Below are 27,005 nucleotides of genomic sequence, written 5' to 3' on the forward strand. Positions count from 1 at the left end.
ATCTGCCTCCTTCTCTCTGTTTCATTTTCTGCCTCGCTCCCTCTCTCCTTCACGCCCTCCTCCCAGTGTGTCAGAGCACACAGGGAGGGCAGGACAGGCAGGAGATGGCGGTGGCCGAGGCACAGCTGTACTCAAAGGTGTCCAACAAGCCCCGGGGCAGGGGCACCTCTGCCCTCCTGGAGCCTCTCCTGGCCAAAGGATTCCCAGCTCATCTCGCGTGAGTACCGTGCTCAGCTGCCCTGGCTCTGGGGGATTTATCCAACATATGAGGGGTTTGCCATAACATCCCCATACAGGCAGCCTGGGTTTCTTGGTCAGGAGATTGGGCTGCTCCTGGGGATCATGTCCCCAAGCAGGGATCAGGCCTGTCTTGCTCTGAATTTCATATGTGAAATTCTCATATATAGAATGTTATATATCTCATATATGGTGTGTATTACCCACACAGTAAAACCAATCCGCTCAGTATTCAATATTTTAAAATACTGTGTAAATCTAAAATACTGTGTAAATCTAAATCTATAGTATGGTGTGTGATATATATTCTCATATATATATATATATATATATATGTATATTTTTTCATATTTAGTGTGTATTGCCCACATAGCAAAACCAATCCGCTCAATACCCAATATTTTGAAATACTGTGTAAATCTAAAATGCTGTGTAAATCTAAATCTATAATATCATATCTATTCTCCTATATTCTCATATATGTGTATACCCACACAGCAAGCCCAATCTGCTCAATATTCAATATTTTAAAATACTGTGTGAATCTAAATCTATATTTTGATATATATAATCATATATATATTCACATATATAGTGTGTATTGCTCACCCAGCAAAAATGATCTGCTTAATTTCCAATATTTTAAAATACTGTGTAAATCTAAAATACTGTGTAAATATAAATCTATTGTGTGATATGTATTCCCATATATATATTCTCATATATAATGTGTATTGCCCGTGCAGCAAAACCAATCTGCTCAATATCCAATATTTTAAAATACTGTGTAAATCAAAAATACTGTGTAAATATAAATCTATAGTATGATATATATTCTTATATATATATATACACATATATATATGTATATATTTTCTCATATATAGTGGTATTGCCCACACAACAAAACCAATCCGCTCAATACCCAATATTTTAAAATACTGTAAATCTAAAATACTGTGTAAATCTAAATAAATAGTATGATATATGATATATTCTCATATATAGTGATATTGCCCACACAGCAATTTGAGCAATCTGTTCAATATCGAATATTTTAAAATGCTGTAAATCTAAAGGTGCAAACCCTTCCACATCCTGAGTTTTGAGAGGCTTCTCAATGAGTTGAGAAGCTGACCATTGTTTGTTCTTGGGATATATGCTCTTTCATTTTTTTATGCTTATTACTCTTATTATAAGGGAATTAAGCATGGGTATAATTTCTAGCCAAAGGCTTTTTTCAGGCCTGGCAAAAATTTCCTGCTGAACGGTGTCACTGGAAACTGGTTTTTCTCATTAAGATGCCCCCTAAGTCTGTCAATTTTTCTTTCTGTCTTGAATCAGGATCTTGTTCCAAAAATCATGTCCTGCCTAGAAAATGTCATAGTAAAGAATGAGGCTCTATTCCTGGCAACTCCAATGGATGGTAGAGTGACTGGTGGCAGGCAAACAAGTTAATGGAAAAGAAAAATGCAGGTCATTCCTTCCCCAAACATCTCTCATGTTGGACAGGCACGTTTTGGGGAGAATTTTCCAATTTCTGGATGGCAAGTAGAGACATTTTCATCCAAACTGTTCAAAAAATAAATCTTATTATTTAAATATCGAAGAACCCCTCATAAAAATATTTTAGAAAGAAGAGCAGTACCCCTCTACCTTTTGAATAAAAATTAAATGAGTGGAAGAGGCTCCATTTGTGAGTGCTGTGTTGTTTTTTGGGAACAGCTGTGGCAGCAATCAGTATCAGACACGATGGGCACAGCTCACAAGAGAACTGTGAGTCCCTTGTTCCCAGTGATGCACAATGGAATTTTAGCTGAAAATATGGCTGATAATTTCTTTATTAATACTGTAACTTTGGTCAGGTCAAAGTAATGTCCACTTTTTGAATTTTTTCTGTTTAATGTGATGCTTTTCCAATCCCCTTCAAAACGCTTTCTGCTGTTACTGAGATGACTTTGTCCTTCCCAGTTCAAAATCAAGAAGCAGCAGCAGAAATACTGTGCAAATTGATGTAAGATAACAAAATATCAAAAAGCAATTTTAAAAAAATTGGATTACCTATTATTGACCTTGAGAGCTTCAAAATTTTGGTTGCATTTTTAAAAACCTTTTAGCTGTCTCTGTTGTCCCTCGATTAAACCATGAATGAAAGTACTGAAAAGTTTCTTTTGAGATGTCCTGGTCTGAAAAATATGAGGTGGGGTGGAAGTATTACAAAATTTTCCATCATGTAGAACCAACAGGCCAAAGCAGCATTTCCCCAATGAACAAAACTCAAATATGTGAGGGTCAAGCCTAGCCTAAGATCAAAAAATTTCCACAAGAAATTGTGCCAGCAGTTTCTGTTTTAGAGAAGAGCCAGCTTATTCTCACTGTAGATGTACTTTTAGTCTACTTTCATTACAGATTCTCAATGGTTTATTCTTCTCTCTATCCGAGATAAATTGGTATATGCAGATATATTCTTCGCATTATTTTTCAATTTTGACTTCTCATCTTGGAAGTGTAGGATTAGAAACATCCCTAGTGCTAAGGGCTCTATAAACCTTGCTGGAAATCATGTCCTGCTGGAAATCACATCCTCATATGTGATAAGACAAAAGGTGGGACAGGTATGGAGAGGAGCACGAGGGAACAATGAGATGAGACTGAGGAGGATGGCAGTTCAGGGCCTCAGGTCTCACTTGTCTTATTACAGATAATTTTGAAGGTCTCATTGTAAAGAAAAGCTGAAGCCAAGCTCGGATTTAGCTTCAGAGCTTGTGCCCAGGTGGGAGAGCAGCATGGCATGAAATGGTAAAACTCCCTTGGAGGTGCAGGGAGTGGTTCTGGACCCTGGCACCGCTGCCATCGACACTTCCACAAGGCATAGGGTGAGAAATGGATTTGTAGAGCATCCTCAGAGCCTGACAGAAGGTTCACAAAGTGTGCATCTGCATGCAAACTTTGAGATAAATGCTGACTGAGAAATGCCATGGAATAGGATGGACATTATTGAGAGAGAAATGGAGCTAGAAACAAGTTTCAAAGGATGGCCTTGCAAATAAGACTAGATGTTTTAGAGAAATAGAACTATGAAAGATGCATTGGAGTAGGACCCACGAGGGGTAATTTTCGATGATTGGCTTTAAGGCATTTACAGCATGGTGTGGCCAAAGCTGATAGGCCAAGAAACACTTGTGATGTATTGTAAGTAGGAAATAGTCGGCTTCTGATTGTGATGCCATGAATTATAACATCTGTATTGTCTCACCCTTCACATGAGACTGAAAATGGAACAGAAGTTTTTAAAACACCTCTCAGTTGCCCCATCTTTGGGTTAGACAAAGGCTTAATCTGACAGCACAGTAGGAAAAGCTGTGTGAGGAGAGGGACAGAAGGAGGGCTCAGAGGAGAAGTAGAAGGTAAAGTTTGAGTGGAAAGGCTCATGTTTGTCCTCATCCCTGTTGGTCCCCACTGAAGAGCCAGCAGTGGCTGCATATAAATGCTATTAACAAGCCCAAGTGTGGTTTTTACACTGAGGAGAGGACAGAAGACTGGGAGGGAACAAAAGGATGAGCCTGAGTCCTGCAGCTCAGTGCACACAGTGCTGATGGGTGATGGTCTGTCATGGGGATGGATGAGGAACAAAAATGGGAGGAGACAACACAACTCAATGCCTTCAGAAGCCAGTGGCCAGAAAAGATGGCCTCAAAAAAGAAGGAAAGACATCAGCAGATGCCAAGAAATTCAGTCGTTTTCTTCCATTCTTCCAGTGTCCTCAGTCTCTACATCCTCTTGATGTTTCTTCTGAAAAGTTTTTAGGTGGCTTTCAGGGGTGGAAATGGGGCTCATGAATGCAGCTGCTGCTTGAACACTGGAATCTTACACCCATTACCCAGTATTTAGGCACAAAGATTTGCTCATGTGAAACACGTAGCTGGCTTTTTGAAAGCTCTAGTTAGAAAAGGAAACCAAATCCTACCCCAGAGAACGGAAGTTGCATTAACAGGGAGAAATGAGAGATTTTGTCCCTCATTTCTGAGTTGCTGGCTTAGATCTGGCTCTCTGCTGGCTCTGGGCGGGTTCTCAATCCAGATTCCAAACCCCAGTATCATTTTGCTTAGTTTTAATGTATGGGCTTGGCCCTGGCATCTCAAATCAGTCCCTTTTTGCTATGAACCAAGAAAACCTTGTTCTTACAGTGCTTGGATGGATGGTTCATCTAACCCCAAGGAAATTCATATAGTCAGTGAGGCTGCTAAGGAAACCCCTCCAGAACACAAACGAAGGTGGGGAGGACAGGTTACCAATCTTCAAGGAGTTAAAGACCTGCAGTGAGGAAAAAGCTGTTTGGAAGGCTTCAAGAACAATAACATTTGCTAGCAAAAGCCTTCTTGCTAAATGTCCTGCCTGTGCTGGAAAATAGACTTGATGATCACAGTCACTGAATGCCTTTACTTCATAAAAGCTTTCTTTCAGGAATTCTGAGGAACCAATTTTGTGCTTTTTCTAGGCAAAAAGCCTTGGTTGCTACAGGACAAAAGACAGTAGAAGATGCAGTAAAATGGTAAGTACCTGTGATTCCTAAGGTGTGCCTTCACATAAAAGCTGCTTAAAAATCCTTGTTGATGTGCTCATCCTGTTGCTGAATTTGAAGTTAGGTGCCATAAAAAAAAACAAACCCGAATTTGAGAATTTTTTCCCATTTATTTCAGAGAAATATTTATATTTGTACTTATTCTGGGACACAAGGAAACTTGCAGAAGGTCCAGGTAAATTAAAAGCAAGCAGCTACTGTTATTAATGAGTAAGTTGACAGGACCAGCTGGTTTGGTCAGAAAATCCTCCTCAGCTTTAAGTCTCCTGAGAGAAAGGAGCAAGGAAAGAGGGAAAATTTTTGTAAACCCATGACTGCACTTAGAAACATATGCAGAAACAACAGCTGAAGGGGAGCAGAAAGGCCCACCACAAATTAAGGTAAAAGGCTGATGGTTAGAGGGAGGTATTCTTACAATTTAAATCACTTCTCAGTTTTAAATGCCACAAAGTTTCTTTACCAAGACTCTTACAGAGTCATTCATGTGCTGATAACTGATTTTTTTATTGTTGTTTTAATTCACCTTCACGTTAAATATAGTCTTTCCTTGCACTTTCTTTTACTTTTTTTCCCTTGGTTCAGTTTTTTTTTTTTTCTTTTTTCTTCTATTTTCTTTTCTTTTGTAAAAAGCCAGAGGATGCATTTGAGAATGGCATATTCTTTCAAAATAATTTTTTTCAGGGATGCTGCCACACTTCCCAGCATCCATTCCCAATCCAACAGCTGCAAAGACAAACATACATCACATGAAAGACGTGGTGAATTATATCATTACATGGCATATAAATTTCTGACCTTTCCTTGTGTGTTTCTGATTTGCCTTGCTGGCTTTTCTTAGGGCTGAATAAAAAGGCTCATTCTGAGTGATTTTTTAATCTTCAACTGGTTTTAATTTTGTCACTCTTCAATGTGTTCCACCCATTGCCTTCTTCCTCCTCCAGCTCTCTCTTCCCAGTCATGAAAAAGGGGGAAAAAACCCCAAACAAGTTATTTTTTGTTTTCTCTTATTTTCCTGAGATTCCCACAGACTTGTACCAAAGCTGTCTGCATCCTAGGATAACACTGTCCCTGCTGCACAGCTGGCAGACACTGACAAAAGTAAAGGCACATGATAAAATGTAAAGTAGTCAAAAAATAAGTAGAAAAAATTCTCAGTTATTTAATGCTACAGAGAAAAAAATTGAGCTGTAACTTCAGCTTTTAATTTGAAAGAAAATAAAACTGTATTTCCTTTTTGTTATCTCTGTTATAGAGTGTGGTAATGTTCCTCACTTGGGGTCACCAAATGTTTGAGTGTTTGAGGGTCCCCAGGACAAGGGAAGAGATGAGAATCTTGACTCCATGTTTCAGAAGGCTGATTTATTATTTTATGATATATATTATATTTAAATAAAATGATATATTAAAACTATACTAAAAGAATAGAAGAAAGGATTTCATCAGAAGGCTTGAAAGGAAAGGAATGGAATGATAATAAAATCTTGTGACTGACCAGAGAGTCCAAGCCAGCTGACTGTGATTGGCCATTAATTAGAAACAACCACATGAGACCAATAAAAGATGCACCTGCTGCATTCCACAGCAGCAGATAATCAATGTTTACATTTCCTTTCTGAGGCCTCTCAGCTTCTCAGGAGTAAAAGATCCCAGCAAGAGGATTTTTCATAAAACATGTTTGTGACAATAGAGGCCTTCGGCCACAGGAAACCAGAGCGGTGCACACATTCACTCTCAGCATTACACTCTTGATTTCAGGCTGCATTCCCACTGCAATGACCCCTCCCTGGATGACCCCATCCCCCAGGAATATGCCCTGTACTTGTGCCCCCGGGGCCGCCTGCACAGCCGCCTGCAGGACTTCTGGAGGGAAAGCAAGCGCCAGTGCGGCAAGAACAGAGCCCACGAGGTCTTCCCACACGTCACCCTCTGCGACTTCTTCACGGTGAGGCAAGGACAGTGCAAGGTCGGGTTTCAGCTGGGTGATATTTGGTGAAACTGGGCCACCTGCTGTTGTCTGACACCAGAACTTGTTGGTGATCAAATTACATGACCCAGGTGAAGGCACGTTGCTCAATGTCTGAGTAAAGCTTAATGTCTTAAAGTGATGGTGAGTGTCTGAGAGATGTTTTGTAGGCGTGTCAGGGGTAGGATGGTCGGGATGGATGGAGATGAGAGATCTCTGCAGCCAGGTCATGGAACTTGTGGTTTATTGCAAAGGGCCCACGTCCAGGGCCCTGCTGGGAGCTGCCAGCCACAGCTCAGAGGAGGCCTGAAAGAAGAGCAGGGTGGAGAGGATGAGAGGGTAAGAGAGTAAAAGAGTAAGAGAGCAAAAGCATAAGAAAGTAAATGGGGTAAGAGAGCAAAGTTCCCATTACAATACCATAAATCTTCTTCTGTGTTGAATATTCTGATTCTCACTAACCAATCTAGTACAATACACAAATCCTATAGCAATTCCATACAGCCTATAAGAATCATTACATTACCATACTGTGTTACATTTTAAACCCTAAAAACTCCTCTTTGGACCCCTTCTGCCAAGGTGGTAGGGTCTGCTCTGACCCTTGGAGCTGTCTGCAAGCAGAGGGAATTGTTTTGTCAAAAGGGGATCACCTTCAGTCCAGCCACACCATTGTTTTCCAGTTGTTCAGTAACTAAGGGATCTCAAAGCTTGCTTTCATTTCAATCTCGCTTATAGTTTCTATATTCTCAAAATCTTTTGCCAGGCAATCATATTATAAGGCTTTCCTGTTTCATCTTCCCCAACAATGCTTAATGTCTGAGTGATGATTAATGTCTGAGTGATGCTTACTCTCTGAGTGATGCTGAATGTTTGGGTCACAGTTGTTGTTTGAGTGGGATGTTTCAGGGTAGCTAGCAGCAGGTACTGGAATCAGATTTATTTAATTTCCTGAGCCTTTCATTTTCTTTGCTCAGTCATCTTGTTTTATCCATCTTTAAGAAAATCTCTGCCTGCTCAGCACAGTGTTTCAAAGAACATGGTTTTTTCCAGGGCCATTTTAGTAGATCCATCTAGACCAGCCCTGTGCAGTCCAGCTGCTGTCAGGCTTCCATGTGCTCCATTTACTTCCATTGCTGCATGGATTTAGCATGATTAACCTCCCCATCCAGGGCAGCAGTGTCTGCCATCAGCCAGCTGTGCAGCAGGGACAGTGTTATCCTAGGATGCAGACAGCTTTGGTACAAGCCTGTGGGAATCTCAGGAAAATATTTGCCTTCTCTAGAGAGCCCCATTAACAGGTCATTGCTATGGTGACCTGTCCCAAATTTTACTCTTTTTACTGAAGCTGAAGATTTTATGAAATCTTTTGTGATGTTCAGTCCAGCACTGGACTGGTCTGGAAAAACTCTGGAGACTCCTGGGATCCAGTTTTAGCATGTTGATGGTGCATCACATGAACATCAGCTGTGTCTGGGATGTGCTGAAACAGGCTTGGGCTAGAGCAGCTAGACAAAAATTACTTTGTTGATCATGCTTTTATGTTAAACCATTAAGTGCTTCCTTCCTACTAAAGGTGGGTCATCACAACCATGCCAAGAGTAGAGACAGTGAAAATAAGACTGTTTTGTTCCAAAATACTGAGTGGTGCTCTGTGACCATTAAACACAATTATACAGAACAAAAACCATTCATTAATAATGAATAATCCACGCTCTTGGGAGGCATTAAGTTTAAAGGCCTGTCTGGAAGAGATGACTGCATTGCAACCCTCACGTTGCACATCTCAGGGACTGTAGGATAACAATAACACAAATTCCTGCTTAGAATTGAAGAAGGAAATCATGATCCCTATCTCATTTCAGACTGGTTCCTGCACACCTGACAGATGGTAAAATATTTTGGCTTTTTCCTACCCAAGCTGGATAAACCTTGGGTTGAAGGCTCCATCTCCTGTTATAGAACCAGGACACTGTGCTGATCCAGCTGCCAAATACTGCTGGGTTCAACGTCAGGGATTTCAGGCAAATTCCTGGGTATTTTGTGTTTCTCAGGAAGTTTACAGCCCCACAGTTTTCTGGCAGTGCTGTGTGACAGAGGTTACAACCCTGGCTGTGAGCTGGTGGGTGAAGCCTGCTCCTCCTCTGTTTTCTTTCAGTGTGAAGACCAGAAAGTGGAATTCTTGTATGATGTCCTAAAGAAAGTGGGTGACAGCTTTTGCCAGATCTTTCCACCATCCATTTTCCTAACACTACATGCATCTCCCAGCTACCTGGGCTTCTTCATTGATGACGGCCAGGCAAACATCCTCAAAGACTTTGCTGTGGCATTCTCAACAGAGGCTTCAGCCCTGGCAGGTAGGACCAACACCAGAGGGAAAATGGGAGGGTGGTAGCACAAATGTGTAGCCACAGTACTGAAAACATTCCCTGCGTCTCCAGGGGAGCTTAGATGATGTTTTCCTACCAGCAAACAGCCTTTGCTCCAACAGATTTGCAAGCAGAGTAGCCAGAGGAGCATGATTTATTCTTTGAAGACACAGCAGTTTTGCCTAGAAGCTGAAATGATCCTGTGTGCCACTTGGCAGGTGATTGATCAGGATATCTGAGATGGGTCGGGACATAACACATCCCAGATCTCCACCCTCATGGTGCTGTGCCCCAGCTCAAACTCAGAAGAGGAAAGTTATTGGAGAAGACTTCAGCAAAATATTTTATTTATTTTAGAATATACAAATGTTGTAAAGTTTGTAAATGGCCTGGCTGCATCCCTAGGAACAGGGCCCAATACCTGTTTTCCAAGGGAAACTGCATCACCAGTGTAGACTGAAGTGGCACAGCCCCACCACAGCTTTGTCTGGGAGAAATAAGTTCAGTGCACCTCAGGCTGGGAGAGGAAATCCAACCATGATCATTTCTTTTCCTCACAGATGAAGCCAGGAAGCGAATCCAGTCCACATTTTTGAATGATTTTGGCGTGATTAAAACCATGACATCCTTCAAAACCATTACTCAGTAGATCTGCTCTACCACTCATTACTGTGATATTTCCTACATCATGCAGATTATGTAGGATAAAACAAGAGAAGCATTAAATGACCTTTGTTCCTATGTTGTGCTGTGATTGTTTCACCCCTAGACTGCCACGTGAAGCCCTCCTTGAAGCAGTTCCACCTTACCCTGGCTCACAGGTTTTATCCTCACCACCAGAAGACTTTGGAACAGCTGGCCAAGTGCATTAACCCAGGGGAGCCCTGCCAGTGGGTGGCTGCTCTCTATTCACGGGACATGCGCTTTGTGCACTACCAGGTACTGGAATCAGATTTATTTCATCTCCTGAGCCTTTCATTTTCTTAGCTACAGTCACCTTGCCTTTTCCATCCTTAAGAAAATCTCTGCTTGCTCAGCCCAGTGTTTCAAAGAGCATGGTTGTTTCCAGTGCCATTTTGGGCTGAAAAAACTGCACTCCTGAATCAGTAGATAATACCTTTATTTTGGCAGATTGCTTGACCTGTATGTCTCAAACTATAACTCCAAACCCCAGGGAAAAAACCTAATTTTACCATGACATGAGAAAACAAGAGACAAGAAATCATCATTCTTTAATATTCTCTAGGATTTGCCAGTTCACAGTTTTGCAGCAAAATTCCCTTCAGCAAAATTAGTTTTCTTGATTGTTCCAGCCATGATGAAAACTGCAGCTGCTGTGAGCAGGGGTCAGGTCTCATTGATGATTTTAGCAGACTCTTAGTTGAAACCAGTCAACATTCTTTCAGTTCTCATTTCCAAATTTAAATTTACAGAATGCTCAACAGCTTTTTGTCAGAGCAGTAAATCACTTTGTCACAAGTCTCGTGTTGGATTTTAGTCACACTCAGGAGAGCTGCAAGAAATCGCAAAAACAGGTCATATCTATTTTTGCTTTCAAATAAAAGCAGTTAGAGAAGAAAAAATGTATTTTTGTGAAAACCAAGTGCCTGCTTTTAAACCTTTTCTAAGTGTGGTTGTTCTTCCTTTTCTGTTGGAATCTGAAATGCAGGGAATTCTCTGAACTTCCGGCCTGGAAGCCAAAGAATTAAGCACAGAATTTTATCTGAGATCTTGGAAAAGGCTTCCAAACTTAGGTGCTAGAAGCGAGAATGTGGCTTTATGGTTTAAAGCAGAGATATGTTAAGCTGAGGAAAGTTTAGAGTTTTAGAGTGTAAGATATAGAAAAATAAAAGTAGTTACAGAGGAAAACAAGAAGTTTAGAATGCAGTACTGTAGGTTTGTGTGATTTCTTAGCCAATAATATGATTGGCTAAGAAAGCTTATACTGTAGCATGGGTCTGTAAGACAAAATATTTAAGGATTGGGTCAAAAATATAAATATCCTTGCTGGCAGTGTTTTATTGGTCAACAAATCCTTAAAAGGTCTTGTAAGTAGAGGTCTTGTAATCTTCTGAACTATGAAGTAAAGATATGAGCCAAACTCACCCTTCCTGCCTGTATAGAGGAAAAATAAATCACATCAACTAAAAAATTTGAGAGGTTCCATCTCAAATTCTTTCCAAAACCCCCACACTTTTCCTCTGCCAAAGTGCCCATGCAGAGCAGGTGCAGAGTGGCAAACAGAGCTGGTTCTGCATCCAGGATAGACGAACAGCCATCCCCTGAGCTGCTACAGCCCAGGGCACACCCTGACCCTGCTGTGTGTCCCCGCAGAGGCTCAGGGCCCTCTTCCAGTACAAGCCCCAGAACATTGATGAGCTGATGATCAACGCTGGGGATTTGATCTATGTGGATCCGAGGCAGCAGAGCGAGGCAGGTGAGGGCTGGGTGATCGGCACCTCACACCGCACCGGCTGCAGGGGCTTCCTGCCCGAGAACTACACTGAGAGAGCCCACGAGTCAGACACCTGGGTCAAGCACAGGTAATTGTATGGCTATGCCTTTCCTTGGCAGCTCCTCCTTGCTGGGAATCCTGAGGGTCTGGGTGGGATGCTGGGACATCTGAGAGAAAAGAGAAAGGACGCAAACCTGCAGGCACACAGAGTTCGTAAGTTCAGCTGCTCCGGGGATGACCCCTGATCACTCCTGAAGAACCTGAACGCCCTAATGAATTTTGAAAGAGCACATTCTGCCAGGGTAGGCTCAGCCTTCAGCCTGGCTCTCTGCTCTCTTCTTTTTTTTCTCCTCATTTCAAGGGCTTGTAAAGTTAGCTTGAAATGAAACCACACAAATGTTGCTCCACCACCTTGGCACCACCCTTATCTTGTTGATGTGCCCTGCATCAGAAGGCACCTGTCTGGCTTCCTGCACTTCATTCTGCAGCACAGCTGATGCTATTTGCAGATTAGAGCTGATTTTTCTAAGCTGGGAAGTTTTGGTGTACTTCTTGATGTCTCGGAGAAAGGGAGGAGGCCACCAGGTAGTTATTTCCTGCTTGAAGGTCCCACTTTGGCAGGGTTACACCCAATATACACCATCAGTTCCTCATATTTTAACCTCATTTTTATGGGGCATATTTTAAATGAACAACAAAGTGATGAGCTGGATTGCAAGTGTGCAAAAAATATTCAATGGAGCACGAATCATGACTTGCTGATCCTGTAAATAACATCATGACTCAAAAGTCTCTTCTATTTGTCTGCCTGTGTGTTGCTTCTGCTTTTTCTACAGGGAATATGTTTTTGACACAGCTTCAAGATCCCTCACCAAAATAGAAAAGGAACTCAATGTAAAGCCAAATGGGGAAGCCCATAATCTCAGTATGTCAAGGAGTGTAACCAATGTTGTTTCTCTTCAGGTAATTGTTTTTTCCATTTCTCATCTTTGCCACGTGCTTTGGCAAATATGCTACTAATTAATGGCATTTAGTAAATTTTGTAGTATCTTCCTTTTCCTCCCTCATATTTTCATTTTTGTTGTACATTTATACACACAGTTTTACTTATTATATTGTACATTCATATATACATACACGCTCATACTGTTTTGTATCATACCTCGTACATTTTTTCTGTACTGTAGATGATGTATATCGCAGGTGTCTTTCATAAATCTTTCCCTGCTCCTGTCAGAGTAGCACAACACATGAGTTCTCTGCTCAGGTTTCTCTGAGCCCAGCCTCAGTGGGTATGGAGACAAGTCTGATAGGTGAGACACAGACACAACCTCCCCTGACCTCCACGTGGCTTCAGGCAGAGTAAATAAATCAGAATTAGGCTCACTGCTCTTACATCTGGATTCTATGGATGTTGTCTTGGAGGTTTCCATGGCCTCAGATGACATTTAAATGTTCAATTTTCTTCTTTATTTTTAACTGTGTAGCTAGTGCAGATAACAGCACAGAACAGATAGCTGGAGTGGTTAGCAGCACTGGTAGGATCACATTTTTCACCCAGATCCAAATCAACAGCTATCAATTTTTCCCATTTCTTCTGGTAGGAAGAGAAAAACAAGTAAGGACTCTGGTTTTTTTTCCTACAACACATTTGCACCTGAGTTGTCTTTTTGGCTCTGTCAGAGATGCCAAAATGCATTTTCAGCACAGACATGCCTCAGAAACCCCTTTAGCTTGCTGGCCCCACAGCCTCTCTTGCTGCTATGCTGGGCAATAACCCTGGGCTAGTTTGTGCTAACATCAGAGAAACTGAGGGCACCTTGAGGGAGTTTCCATCCTGGGGCCTCCAGGACACCATATATGTGACTGTAAGAACTTTCTGAACAAGTCACACGTCCTTTCTCTGGCTCTGGGCCTCTCTTATCCAGGTCAGATCTGGGGCAGAGCCAAGGCTGGGCCTGAGAAATGTGTTTTGCAGAAGTGCACATCTCCAGTCTAAGTTTCCCTGGCCTCTGGGTTCCTCTCAAGGAGAAGAGGAAGACCACAAAACCTTGGGTTTATACTCTGATCTTGTGGCAGTTAATGGGTTTTTCATGGCAGAATTGCAAATATTTAACAGAATGTATGAATATCAACCTAAAACAACTTCTTAAGAGCTCCCTTCTCTGTTGCAGAAGATGCAGAGCACTTAATTCAGTGCTGCAGCAGTAACACTGTTTTAAAGTTTTAAAACCTTTGGCCTGTTTCTCCTTCTTCTCATTTGTATTTAATGTGCATTGTACACTAACCCCAAACTACTTCAAATTTATTTGTAATTCCATGCAGTCTGAGTAAAAAAAGTGGCCTTGTAGGAGATCTGGGTTCACAGATCTGGGCTGATTTGGCCACACAGTTATGAAAATGTAGAAGTAGTATTTTCACTAGGAAAAGAAGGAGAAGCTTGGTGTTGGTCCTATTGCAGAAAAAAGCATTACCAGTCAGATCTTAGCTAATTTTCTGATTTTTGTTTATATCACCTATATGATATAAATTAAAGTTATGATTCCTTCCCACACTGAGGTTACGAGACCTGTTGCCAGCACTGCCTTTCACTTGTGCTAACACAGAATTAAAACCTGCAGCCCGTGAGGGTCAGAGATGTGACCTTTGACAGGACAAGAGCAAGAGGCCTTAAGCCACACCAGGGCAGGTTCAGGATGGATATCAGGAAAAATTTTTCCACTGAAAGGGTGGTGAAGCATTGAACAGACTTCCCAGGGAGGCGTTGAGTCACCAAACCTGGAAGTGTACAAGAAACATCTGGATGTGGCACTCAGTGCTGTGCTTGAGTTACAACGTGCTGGTCAGTCAAAGTCTGGACTCAAAAATCCCAAAGGTCTTTTCCAACTTTAATGATTTTATGATTATCTTTCATTTGCCTTTAGTGGAGAACCAGTCAGGCTTATCACTGTCCTAAGGACAGGCATCTATTCTGCTGTCTCTTCTCTAGGAATCCAGGCTTTTCCTGCAGGTTGTAGATAACATCCTTCTGAAACTCCCTTTTCCCAGAACGCTGCCCTGAGGAGAGGGGTGCTGGTGATGAGCCATGGGGAAAGAGTGGATCAGGTCTTTGGCAAATCTTGGCTTCAGCAGTGCCTGACTGCAGATGGTGAGTAAGGGAACAGGAGGATCTTCAAAAACCAGGGCCAAACCCAATTAAGCCCAGTAATGGGTAGAAGGGATTCAATCATTGTGTAAATGGTAACAGTGAAAGTCAGGCACAGCACTGCTTCAACCTGCACAGAACCAGGTCACAGTGTCCTAAAGTCCTTCATGTTTATGCTCTCTAAATTCAGATAAAGAAAGCTCTTGTGCTGCTGCTGGAAGTTTGTCTCACTGAACATGAACAAATCACCGGAGCACCCTCATAACCTTTCATTATGTGGTTCTTGTCAGACCCCTCCACCTTTCTGGGCCTGAGTCAGAATTGTGGGCTCTTGATCAGAGTCACACTATGTCACTAGTCCAACCTGCGCAATCTGTGGTGGAAATAAAATGTCAGCACTGACCTAAATTAAAATTTGAATTTCCTCTCTCTCAAAAAAGAAAAAGAAAAAGGTATGTTTTCAGGTGAAGGAAACTGACCCAAAACAGGGAAATGTGTGTCAGGAGGAAAGAAGGGAAAAAGAAGGTGGGAGTTCATGAGTGAGAGGTTTGTGCTGAAAGTCTGCCTTGCTATGCTGGAGACTTCCCATCTTTAAGACATGGAATTCACAGCAGATAAGGAGAGTGATACCATATAGCTGTGTAATCAATAGTTTTCATTTTGATTCAGTGGAAATAGGGGTTTTTTTGGTCATTTTGGCAACTGTAAAAGAATATAGATAGGGAGTCAATTTTTGTTTCTCTTGAGTCCCACAAAGCCAAATTCTCCTGATTTCCTGTTCTTCCTCTCCTCCTCCCCATTTGCTCCTTTTGAGCTGGAAGAAGAGGGGCTGTTCTCTTAGGACAGATAATTTCCCAAGCCAGTGTTGTGACCTTAAAACATGCTCCCTTTAAGGTAATAGCAGTGGCTGTTGTTCATCAGTGAGACACTGACAGTCTGTAAAACAAACACAACAGAGCTGCTGCCTCCCTTGTGCCACAGCAAAATGTCCTGCCTTGTTTCAGGGAAATATTACAGAGCAGATCTGAACCTCCCCTCCTCCCTGCCGAGGCAGAAAGACAGCATGAAGCAGTTTGAATGTGATCCTCCTTTATCTTGCTGTGGTATTTTCCAGTCAAGGCTTATAGGTAAGCTGGATATTATCCTCCTGCAAATGTAAGGGTTTGGGAAGCAGGCTGTCATCATCTGCCAAAGCTCATGCTGGCATTGCAGCAGAAAAATTTCCTGCCAGCACTCAATTCCCACAATTCTCTGTGGGAAACAACTGCAATAATTTCTTGAATAGTAAAACAGAGAACACAGCTGGTTACTTGTCTTTGGGACCCCCTCTGCCAGTTCCTGGAGGAACCAGAACACTCCCTGTGCCCTGCTGCTTGTCTGCAAGGGATGAATGCCTTGTGCAGTTGTCCCTGAGTGGACAGTGAGGGGTGAAGGAGCTGGCCAGAGGAAGCAGCTCGGTGGTCAGGAGAGGATGGGTGGTGTGGGTTAGGCTGACTCAATTTACTCACCAGATGAAGTTGTTTGTGCTCCCTGAGCAAGAGGCATGACTGACACAGTGCTGGTTCTGCTGTAATTGCTTGTCTCTGATGGTTCAGATTTATGGAGACAGCCACATGCCTATAACTACTGTTTGCAGATTTGGGGTGAATCTTCTGTAATTATCTTTCCAACACTCATTTTGGAATTGATGTTTCCACCAGAATGAGCTTTCTAATGAGCTCAATCAGCAGATAGTGGGAAAAATTAACAGACAGGGACTGCCAACATATCCCATGTTGATGACATTACAAAGCTCTGAGGTGTTTTTTTTTGCAGAAAGTGTTTTGTAGTAATTTCTCAGCTGTCACACTTTGCTGTTGCCATCCAGGGGAAGCTCTGCTGGAGCAGGAGGTGACCGTCAGTTCCGTGTACTCGTCCCCTGCCCTGCGCTGCGTGCAGACAGCTCAGCATGTACTGCAGGGTAAGGCAGCAAAACCTGCCAGGTGCCTCTGCCACACTGCAAACATCTCCACCAAACCTCTCTGAAGCCTCTGACATCAGTAATTAAGGGAGATGCACAACTTTGTGGTTGTTGTGGTTTTCTTTTCTCAGGCAACACGAGGTGGTTTTGACTGTTTGCAATGCAGGCAGCAACAAACCTGCTGGTGTGTGTGCATTCTGTGGGATATATCAGAGTAACTCTGGGCTTTCCTAGTTAGAAACAAACCTGCTGGTGTGTGTGCATTCTGTGGGATATATCAGAGTAACTCTGGGCTTTCCTAGTTAGAAACAAACCTGCTGGTGTGTGTGTGCATTCTGTGGGATATATCAGAGTAACTCTGGGCTTCTCTAGTGAGAATGGACCTCCTGGTGTGTGTGCAATCTGTGGAATATATCAGAGTAACTCTGGGCTTTTCTAGTTAGAAACAAACCTGCTGGTGTGTGTGTATTCTGTGAGATATATCAGAGTAACTCTGGGCTTTCCTAGTTAGAAACAAACCTGCTGGTGTGTGTGTGCATTCTGTGGGATATATCAGAGTAACTCTGGTCTTTCCTAGATAGAAACAAACCTGCTGGTGTGTGTGTGCATTCTGTGGGATAGATCAGAGTAACTCTGGGCTTTCCAAGTTAAAATGGACCTGCTGGTATGTGTGCATTCTGTGGGATTTATCAGAATAACTCTGGACCATCCTAGTTAGAAACAAACCTGCTGGTGTGTGTATGCATTCTGTGGGATATATCAGAATAACTGGGCTTTCCTAGTTAGAATGGACCTTCTGGTGTGTGTGTGCATTCTGTGGGATATATCCCAGTAACTTTGGCTGTGGGATATATCCCAGTAACTTTGGGCCTTCCTAGTTAGAAACAAACCTGCTGGTGTGTGTGTGCATTCTGTGGGATATATCAGAGTAACTCTGGTCTTTCCTAGATAGAAACAAACCTGCTGGTGTGTGTGTGCATTCTGTGGGATAGATCAGAGTAACTCTGGGCTTTCCAAGTTAAAATGGACCTGCTGGTATGTGTGCATTCTGTGGGATTTATCAGAATAACTCTGGACCATCCTAGTTAGAAACAAACCTGCTGGTGTGTGTATGCATTCTGTGGGATATATCAGAATAACTGGGCTTTCCTAGTTAGAATGGACCTTCTGGTGTGTGTGTGCATTCTGTGGGATATATCCCAGTAACTTTGGCTGTGGGATATATCCCAGTAACTTTGGGCCTTCCTAGTTAGAAACAAACCTGCTGGTGTTTGTGCATTCTGTGGGATATATCAGCATAACTCTGGGCCTTCCTAGTTAGAATGGAATCTAATGTTATATAAAACAGAGGTATTTCATATCTGCTGGAATTCAATATTAGTAGCTGCTCGTCAAATCATTGCAGCCACCTCTTCCAGAAAATATCTTTCCAGATCTTTCCAGAGCTCTGAAGGATCTGATTGTGAATCAGGGAAGACTGCTTCCATGCTTCCTTTTGCAAACCAAACTATTTTAATCCATCATAGGGCAGAACATCTTTCCCTTCCTTTTCTCTCCCTCTCTTCTTTCATCTCCTGATCCTTTCAGCAAGTTCACAGTTCATTACCATGTTTACATCAGAATGCATTCATTGCCAGTCACTAACCACTCTTGGGAAAACTCAAAAAATAATGTTTCTTTTGACAAGAGAATTCCATTTCTAATTCTGGACAATTAGAACACTTTACTGCCCCACTGAGGAGCAAAATGCTATAAAAAAATGTTAAAAATATTTCCTGTCTGAAGTTTATCCAGATTGCAACATTGCAAAACTGAGTTTTTTCCCTCTAGCAGAGCATCACAGGACAGCTTCAAAAATTATAATTATGATAATGATGGTGATAATAATTTGCAGTCACTTTATGTTAGTCATACAAGAATATAATGGTGGCTTCCTTTAATCAGTTGGTTGATAATAAGTAATTCATTTTCATTAATGAAAGTACAACAGCAAACACGGCAGAATGTATAGCCTGAATGTAGCACTTCAAGTGTACCTTTCTCCTAAGATGTATTTATTGTTCTTGCAGGGCTTAAATTAAATCAAAAAGTCAGAATCAGGGTGGAACCAGCACTGTTTGAATGGACCAAGTGGGAAGCAAGCAGAGCAATTCCTAAATTCATGACTGTGGCAGAACTGGTGGAGGCATCTTATGACATAGACACAAGTTACAGGTAATTGTGTCTGGCTGATAAAGCTGTGGGTTTTTTCCCTGAGATATCTTGTCCTTTTATGTGTCATAAATCATTGCAAACACTGCAAAGGTGGGGTGATTCTGATCAAATTCAGATCAAAATAGGATATAGAAATAAGATACGCTGTCACCAGCACATAGGTGCACTGTCACAAATGTCTTGTACATGGGACCAGCCCTCCTCTGGTGCTGCCTTGACATTATGGGCATTAATGTCAGGTCCCAGCAGCTTTGTTTTTGTCTTTGGTTCATGTGAAAACACTTTGGAAATGTGAAGAATAACCTGGTTTTCAGTGACAAAGAGATGTGATGTTATATAAAGTCAGTCAGCCCTTGGCTGAGGGTCTGCATGGCAGCAGCAAGAGGTTTTGGGGACAAGCAAGATAAGAGCATTTCACTTCAATTGATGTTTCTGGCATCATTTTAAGTTGCTCAAAGATTAATATTGTGCTCAGCAAGGACTTTTTGGAGCCCTCATAACTTGGCAGGGTTAGGGTTGATGCCTTTTCTGAGCACTTGCAAACCACAGCCTGGCAGGAAATGATAAACCTCCAATTCAATCTAACTCCTCATCTTGTTCACAAACCAGGCTGCTCAGTGTTTGCAGTGCAGCCAGATCCAGGAAATCACTCAGCTGTCTCTGGGATTTCCCACATATTCAAGAAAGGGGGAAAGGAAACATCTCATGTCTTAACACATTCCTTACAGCCAAGGATGTATCTTTGTGTCAGACCACATAAAGTCTCCAAAATCCTTCTTTTTTTGAAGCACAGGTCTTTCTGGTGGGTTCTTCACTAACAGACTATTCTCTAGGGTTTTTCTTTTGGTCCAAAATCACTTGCCTCAAAAGAAACTGTGCAAATGCACAGCAGTGGGAGGTTCAGAGGGGAATCTTTAATCTCTAAGGCAATGTGAACTACAGTGTTGAGGCCCCTCACAGCTCACTCAGGTCCAGGTAAAAACAGGGGGGATGAACTATGAACTTCCACATAGAATGCCAGTTTCTTCCCATCACAGGCAAGGCTAAAATATCCTTGGGTGCCAACTGTTATGAATGAGTGAGATCACTTAAAGAATCACCAGCAAAGGGTGTCAGAAAAACCAGATTATAAAATTAAGTGCCAGCACATTAAAATTCATTGGCAAGGTTCACTCTACTACTGAGTTTGTGGGACAGCAGGGTCTGGTTTTACCAATTCAACCCCTGCAAATGCTGTCCATCACCCAAGCCCCACCAGACCCCTGATTAACAGCAGTGTGAAGGTCTGGCTCTTAGTTTTTTTGGGTGCCTGAAAAGCCTTGATATATAAATGAAAGAATGCCTGGTCTCAGCAGAAGTACTCAGATATTTTGGAGTGATGCATTGTGATTTCTGTCCCTGGAAACACCTGTTTTTTAAACTCTAGCAGTGGAAGTCTTTACTATCCATTTGGCCAGCATTACAGATAAGCTTCATTCAATATAGATTTTTATTTACTTGGTTTATTGAGGAGATTAATGCTTAGGTACCAAATCTTGAAAGCATTCTCGTCATTGTCTGTCTTTTGTTTGGGTTGGAGACCCAGGCAGCTCTGCAGCTCGTGTCTGGGCAGTGGTCCTTGCTGGCAGAATTGCTTAAAGCTTTTCTTAGGCACAAATCCTGCTTTAAATAATCTCCACTGCAAACTACAAGTTTTATTGAAGCCTGGTTTTCCCTGCATCTGGTGCTTTATGAGCTATAAGACAGCCATGAAATTGAATGGAAATTACTCAGACAGAAGCTTCAGACAAGCAGAGGTAACAGTGTGCTGGCCAAGCCAGTAGATAAACCTTTTTACTAAGTGCCTTTTCTCTGGTGTAGTCATTCAATGCTGCTGAGAGTGCATTCATCTAGATTAACATATATTTGTGATTTTATTGTCAGGGGTAACTTCCCACTCTCCTCTCTGGTGCCATCAGAAAGTTATGAAGACTATGTCAGCAGGAGCTCTGCGGTTATAAAACACATCATCAGTGCCTGCCCCTGCAAAGGTAGGAGTTTCAGGTCTTTGAATATTCTGTCAGACCCTTGCAATAAGAGGAACTGGTAGAGATTTGCCATCAGAAACACATTTAATGTGAGCTTTTGGTACTGCACAGAGCTTAAGGTAGACTCAGTGCTTGCCCTGGGCTACACTGAAGTAACATAAATGCAATTTCTGAAATAGAAATGAAAAAAGTAAAATAAAACTGAGACAGTAGAGTATTAAATTGCAAAAGTATATGCTTTTCTTTGTCTTTCTACATCAGGATGTTGTGATGGTGTTCACAGGGGTCTCAGGTTGAGGGAAGAGACGAGGATCTGACTCCATGTTTCAGAAGGCTGATTTATTATTTTATGATATATATTACATTAAAACTATACTAAAAGAATAGAAGAAAGGATTTCATCAGAAAGGATTTCATCAGAAAGGATTTCATCAACCACATGAGACCAATCACAGATGCACCTGTTGCATTCCACAGCAGCAGATAATCAATGTTTACATTTTGTTCCTGAGGCCTCCCAGCTTCTCAGGAGGAAAAATCCAAAGGAAAGGATTCTCCATAAAAGATGTCTGAGACAGGATGTAGATCAGCAAAATATAACACGCTTTTCTGGAAAGCTTTTTTCTCTTTCCCTCGCAAATGCCTTCTCTCAGTAATTGGCATGCTCAACACACCAGATGTTTTCTGCCCATCACAACACACTTTGCCACATTATCAAAGAGGTCTGCAAAGATGAACAGCCCCAAAGCCACCTCATCCCCATCTGCTGATGAAGAATGTGGCAGTGCTGCAGCTCCCTCACCGTGGTTCTTTGCTTTTCCAGGTGTCATCCTCATCGTGGGCCATGGCTCCTCCTTGGCACCGCTCACCCGGGCACTCACAGGGCTCCCCAGCAGAGACAGCAGAGACTTTGCCCAGATGGTGCAGAAGGTGAGAGAGTTTTATTCCATCAGGAAGCCTTTGGGTTGTTTCATGGTGTTTTTAGTAAGGAGATTGCTTATGCAGCAAGACGTGTAACAGCATGCCAGCAGCAGTGACATCAGCTCTCTCATTCCAAAGGGGGTCTCACACAGGTTTAGCAAAGCACTGGAGGTAAAGAGAAGGATTTTATTCTGAGGGCTTTGTATGTGACTGGCAGCTAAGTCTTTGGAGAAGATTTTCATCTGGAAAGTCAGTGCCATGTAACACCTACAGACAAGAGGCACATTTGGAAACCTCTCCACTTGGAGCTGGTCTCCTTCCTTTCAAAGTGGGAAAAGAAGGCTTTGGGGTGACCCAAATGCAGACTTCCAGTACCTGAAGGGAGCCTACAAGAAAGATGGAGAGAAACTTCTCAAGAGCCTGGAGTTACAGGACAGGGGCCAATGGCTTCAAACTGACAGGGAGTAGATTTAGAGTGGATATTAGGGAGAAATTCTTTACTGTAGGGGAGGGTGAAGCACAGGAACAGCTTGCCCAGGTATGAATGTGGAGTGGTGGCACAAGTTCAGCTTTCACCCCTCAGGCTCCCAGCCTGGTTTTAGTTAATTTCAGAAGTAACAGAATATCAGGGGCTGCTCTTTTCTGTAGCAAGGCCCCCACCCTTCATGTCAGAGCAATGACCCTGCTGGTAACTTCCTTCTCAGATCCCTGCCCTGGGCATGTGTTTCTGTGAAGAACAGAAAGAGGAGAACAAATGGCAGATGGTCAACCCACCAGTGAAGACATTAACTCATGGAGCAAATGCAGCATTTAACTGGAGAAATACTATCATGGAAGATTAAAAGGCCATCTCTGCTTTTGCAGTTGTCAAAAAGGAGCCAAAGGCAGGTTATGGTTCATCACAGTCCAGTGATTCATCCAGAAGACACACAGAGGGTGGGAAATGCCCTCTCTGAGCTGTCAAAGCACAGAAAAACACTTCTGAGTTTGGGGCCTGGATTTTGTTTTTATTTTGGTGACTGAGAAGAATGAACTTGAGAGATAGGGCTCAAGTGAGAAATAACACTTTTGATGGTGGTGAGAAAAGCACCTTTTAACCTTTCCTGAGCATAAAAATGTTTAATAAATATAGATATATATATATAACTACCTGATTATAAACTCCACTCCAAGAGGCACTGAAGTAAACAATGCTCTATGTTTAAGACTGAACTACATCCAGCAAGAATTCCCCCCCCCCTTCTTTATTCACTTGGATATTTTCAGACAACAGAAAAATTGGGACTGAAAAAAGTCAACTCCTACCTGAAGAGACAACCAGCTCTAGCTAAAGCCACTGTGTTTCCTGTTCACTCCATCAGTTCTGTGAGAGCAAATACCACACTGACTCTTAATTTACCTCTTCTGTGAAGGGAGTCCATTTTCTATCACATCAACTCCTCATCCAGCAATTCTCAAGCAATGCAAATTGCAAAATGGTCTAAATTATTTCTTTTTGAAGGGAAATGAACCAGTTGCTTTACTGTTTTTGGGACAAGGAAAGATGCCCCATGTTACTGTACTGGTGACAAAACTGTGACATGAGCAGCTTTAACTCTAAATCCTCCCAAGGTGGCACTTGCAGCACAGCAGCTTTGCTTTGTGCTGGTTTGTGCTGAATTTATTAATGATGATCCACCATCCCCATGGGTCATCTGGAAGCTTTCTGCAGCTCTTCTCTATGTGATGTGTTTAATTAACAAAATTAAAATTTTATGCACAAACAGGAACATGCCTTCCCACTATCCATTTTCCTCCTGCTTTTCCTCTCTGCTTATCAGATAACTGCCTCCAGGAAAGTACAATGTTTCTTTCAATGAAAGGAAAAAATGAAAATATTTCTCTCAGAGCATGGCTGAAAATGTTTTCACTTTCACTCCTCACCACCTGCTCCAATGTGACATCTCCCTGCATGCCATTAGCCATGGGGGCATGCAGAGGAGCCCATCCAACACTGCAGCTTTTGGGGCTGAGAAGTGTCTGACAGGCACCTTTATCTGTGGCTGTAGAGATTTTGTTATCTCAGCTGTGCAGCTGCAAGGATTCATTCTGACTTTTCAGCTCTGGTGGAGTTGCTTGAGCTCTCAGTTTTCTGGCAGTGCTGCAATTTTACAGTGAAAGTCAAATGTCCCAGGGCTAAGACAGGAGCTCTTTAGCGAGCAAGGGCGCAGGACTCAAGCTCAGGGGATGGGTGGCTACAGCTGCAGTCCTAGAAAAAGATAGAAACACCAAATGTCACCACAACCTTTTCTTAATCAGGGGAAGCAGGATGCCACTGCAGTGCTGAGAGAACTGTGGCTTGGCTTCCTGGGACCCCATAAGCACAGACTCAACCCTAAACACTTTTTAAAATCAGAGCTGAAATGATGTCCTTAACATACAAGGTTTCTTGGTTGTACAATGTGGTGCTTGGGAGAGAGAGAGAATTCCTAATGTGGTGTGTACACAGCATGAGACTAATCACTAAACACAGGTGAAATGAAGAAAATGTCCTTGGAATCTTCCAAATTATTTTTGTTGTAAGCAAAAGAAATAGGAAATTACTTTCCAGTTTCTTGGGGCTTTTTTTGTCTTTTTTTTTTTTTTTTTTTTTGTTTGGTTGGGTGTTTTGAATGCAACTTCTAAAATTAGTTGTTGCTTTACTCCATTGCAGTTTTCCTTCACTGGATCCATTTTATTACAAAGTTATGTGCTTCAATAGATGCTTTTAGTACTGCCTTGAGAATCTGAATGTTTTCTTTGTACTTTAAAATGTGAAAACATAAATTCTTTTGATGAAGACCTGCAGTGAGGCTAATCTATGGTGACCCCTTGTGGGAAAACAACCTTAGATTTATATGGCTAAATAAAGTCTGGTGTGATTGAGGGATGAGGAGGAAGAGCAGCAATTTTTTGAAACAATAATGCTTCGTCCATACCCTTTGAAAGGATATGAACATCAAAAATGGTATTGTTTGGGACTACTTTTAGGCAGAGGAGCTTGGAAAAACACTTGAGACAAATTCTTCAGAAAAGTGAGATAAAGCATGCTATGAATGTTCTAATCCTGATTTTTCCAAAGCTTTCTCCCTTGTTCCAGCATTAATAATGGTGCAAGGAAAATGCATGGTTTTGCTGAGTCAGAGAAGCCGATATTTCTATTCTTTGCACAATTTTAAATCCCAGGTCAGGAATAAAACATTTGAGTGGATTTTTTTACTCCTTTTTTACTTACTGGTGATCTCCCAAAGGAACAAGTCCTGTTCTCAGGAGCAACCTGTAACACACTAGAGATTTGCACTGTTCTCAGCTTTCCCTGATTGTATTCCAAGCAGGAGGCTTTTTATTTTTTTCAGGAATACCACTGGAGGTCACTCATGTACTAACAAACAGTGCTGCAGGGGAAAAAAGTAATTTAAACTATTCAAGAATGAATTCAGCTTGACTTGATGATGTTAAAATGGAGGTGAATTTGGAATTATGTTGGGCAGATATTCCTCACATTTACAGTAAACTATGACAAAAGTAGCAAGTAAACTAATTATCCTAATTTTCTTATAAAAATTTTCTTATAAAAAATCCCCTCCCCACAAGATTAGCAGGCCAAGTAAGCTTTGATCTCGCTGCAGTAATAATGGAAATGCAGCACAATACTTCATCAAAAGTAGCAAAAATTAGGAAAATAGAATTAATCTAAAAATGCTCACTGGGGTAAGCATTGGGGGACATCAGTGTGACAAGAAATTGAAAAAAAAAATGTAAGATAGGAGAAGAAAGATTGCATGGGAATTTTATCACTGTGTTATTTCTGACAGCTCTAAAAATTGCAAGGAAGAAGTAATAACCTCTATTTCATGTGACTGTTTTCCCTATCTCCACTTTCTCTTAATCCATTTTTATCACTAACTTTCAAACTTTCAGATACATTTTGGTGGAATTCTGAGTTGTAGAGATATGGAAATTGTTAAAATGTTTTTCTTCGTTCTGCTAAAAATTTAATATTAATTTCTTGCTCTGAAGTGAAGAACTAGAAAATGTAATTCCTGTTTCAGCAATATCATTACAATATCTCAGCCTAATGGGCCCAACCTTGTTGTTTCACTTCAGAAGCAGAAAAAAACTGCTACTGGCGGTAACTCTCTACCTCAGGCTCCAGGCCTATTAATATTGATACCAAAATTGCCACAGTATGAGATAGCTAATTAAAACCAGACAGATATACATAATAATTAAGGTATTGCTTACAAATTATCAGGGAAAAAATTTCCAGAGCAGCTTTATTCACCTGCACAAAGAGAGAAAACCATCTGTCAGTGGAATTTAGTGCTTGTACAACAGCTTCGCACAGCTCTGCTTCGCACAGCTCTGCCTTGCTCTGTACTTTTAATTTACTATTCTTGTCTTTCCATTTGATTCTGGCAGCTTCTAGGAGGGTTCTGCAGCTGCTGTGTCCCACCAACCACTTCCTGATTGACAGGTTTTTGGTTTCAAAAAGCTGCATTAAAAAAAAAAAAAGCTTTTTTGATGTAAAAAAAGCTGCATTAGCTGCATGTTAAGTAATTATCTGCCTTCTGATAGGGACCACTAGGCTTTGTCTGCTCTGTAAGGATGCCTATTCCACTGGGAGATGGGAGCAGAGCAAGCAGAGCTGTTGGTAATTTGTGTGGGTGCTGGGGAATGGCAGAAATTCTCCTCCAAGCAGTGGCAACTGTGCAACACCAAGGGTGATGAAACACTGGGCCTGATCTCCAGCACCCTGGAACAATTTCCCTTGGCACCATGCTGGTGACAGTCTAGATGTGACCACATCTCTCTTCACAGAGAGCAGCAGGCACAACTTCCCAAGGACTTGTCCTGGGAAATGCAGTGAGAGACCTCAGAGAAGGAGAGAAAACAATTCTTATCTCTACTTGCTGCACCTCTTGTTTTGCACATGTGGAATGTGTTATGGAAATTGTTTGCCTGAAGGGATTTGGTAATTGGATTCTGGTGATGGTTGTTTATATTAATTAACCAATCACTCAAAGCTGTGCCTGACTGTCTGGAGACAGTCACAGGTTTTCCTTTAATATAATATCTTTTAGTATCTCTTTAATATAGTTATAATATAGTATTAA

The 27,005-nt window shown here is 41.8% G+C and overlaps 1 protein-coding gene across 1 annotated transcript; it reads left to right on the forward strand.

Annotated features, from left to right (window-relative positions):
• UBASH3A (ubiquitin associated and SH3 domain containing A) lies at positions 1–27,005 on the forward strand. Its single transcript, XM_005488981.3, has 14 exons — positions 1–217; positions 4,736–4,789; positions 6,575–6,761; positions 8,938–9,136; positions 9,918–10,087; positions 11,483–11,691; positions 12,440–12,566; positions 14,652–14,751; positions 15,753–15,875; positions 16,616–16,708; positions 18,778–18,922; positions 20,846–20,952; positions 21,773–21,879; positions 22,575–27,005. The coding sequence occupies exons 1-14, from the start codon at positions 105–107 to the stop codon at positions 22,710–22,712; spliced, it is 1,872 nt and encodes a 623-aa protein (XP_005489038.2). The 5' UTR covers positions 1–104; the 3' UTR covers positions 22,713–27,005.

Source organism: Zonotrichia albicollis, chromosome 2 (genome assembly GCF_047830755.1).
Source record: "Zonotrichia albicollis isolate bZonAlb1 chromosome 2, bZonAlb1.hap1, whole genome shotgun sequence".
Taxonomy (NCBI): domain Eukaryota; kingdom Metazoa; phylum Chordata; class Aves; order Passeriformes; family Passerellidae; genus Zonotrichia; species Zonotrichia albicollis.

Coding starts and splice junctions, on each gene's coding strand:
- UBASH3A (XM_005488981.3), top strand. CDS start 105: ATGGCGGTGGCCGAGGCACAGCTGTACTCAAAGGTGTCCAACAAGCCC. Junction 20,953..21,772: donor CAGTGCCTGCCCCTGCAAAG/GTAGGAGTTTCA, acceptor TTGCTTTTCCAG/GTGTCATCCTCATCGTGGGC. Junction 21,880..22,574: donor TTGCCCAGATGGTGCAGAAG/GTGAGAGAGTTT, acceptor CTTCCTTCTCAG/ATCCCTGCCCTGGGCATGTG.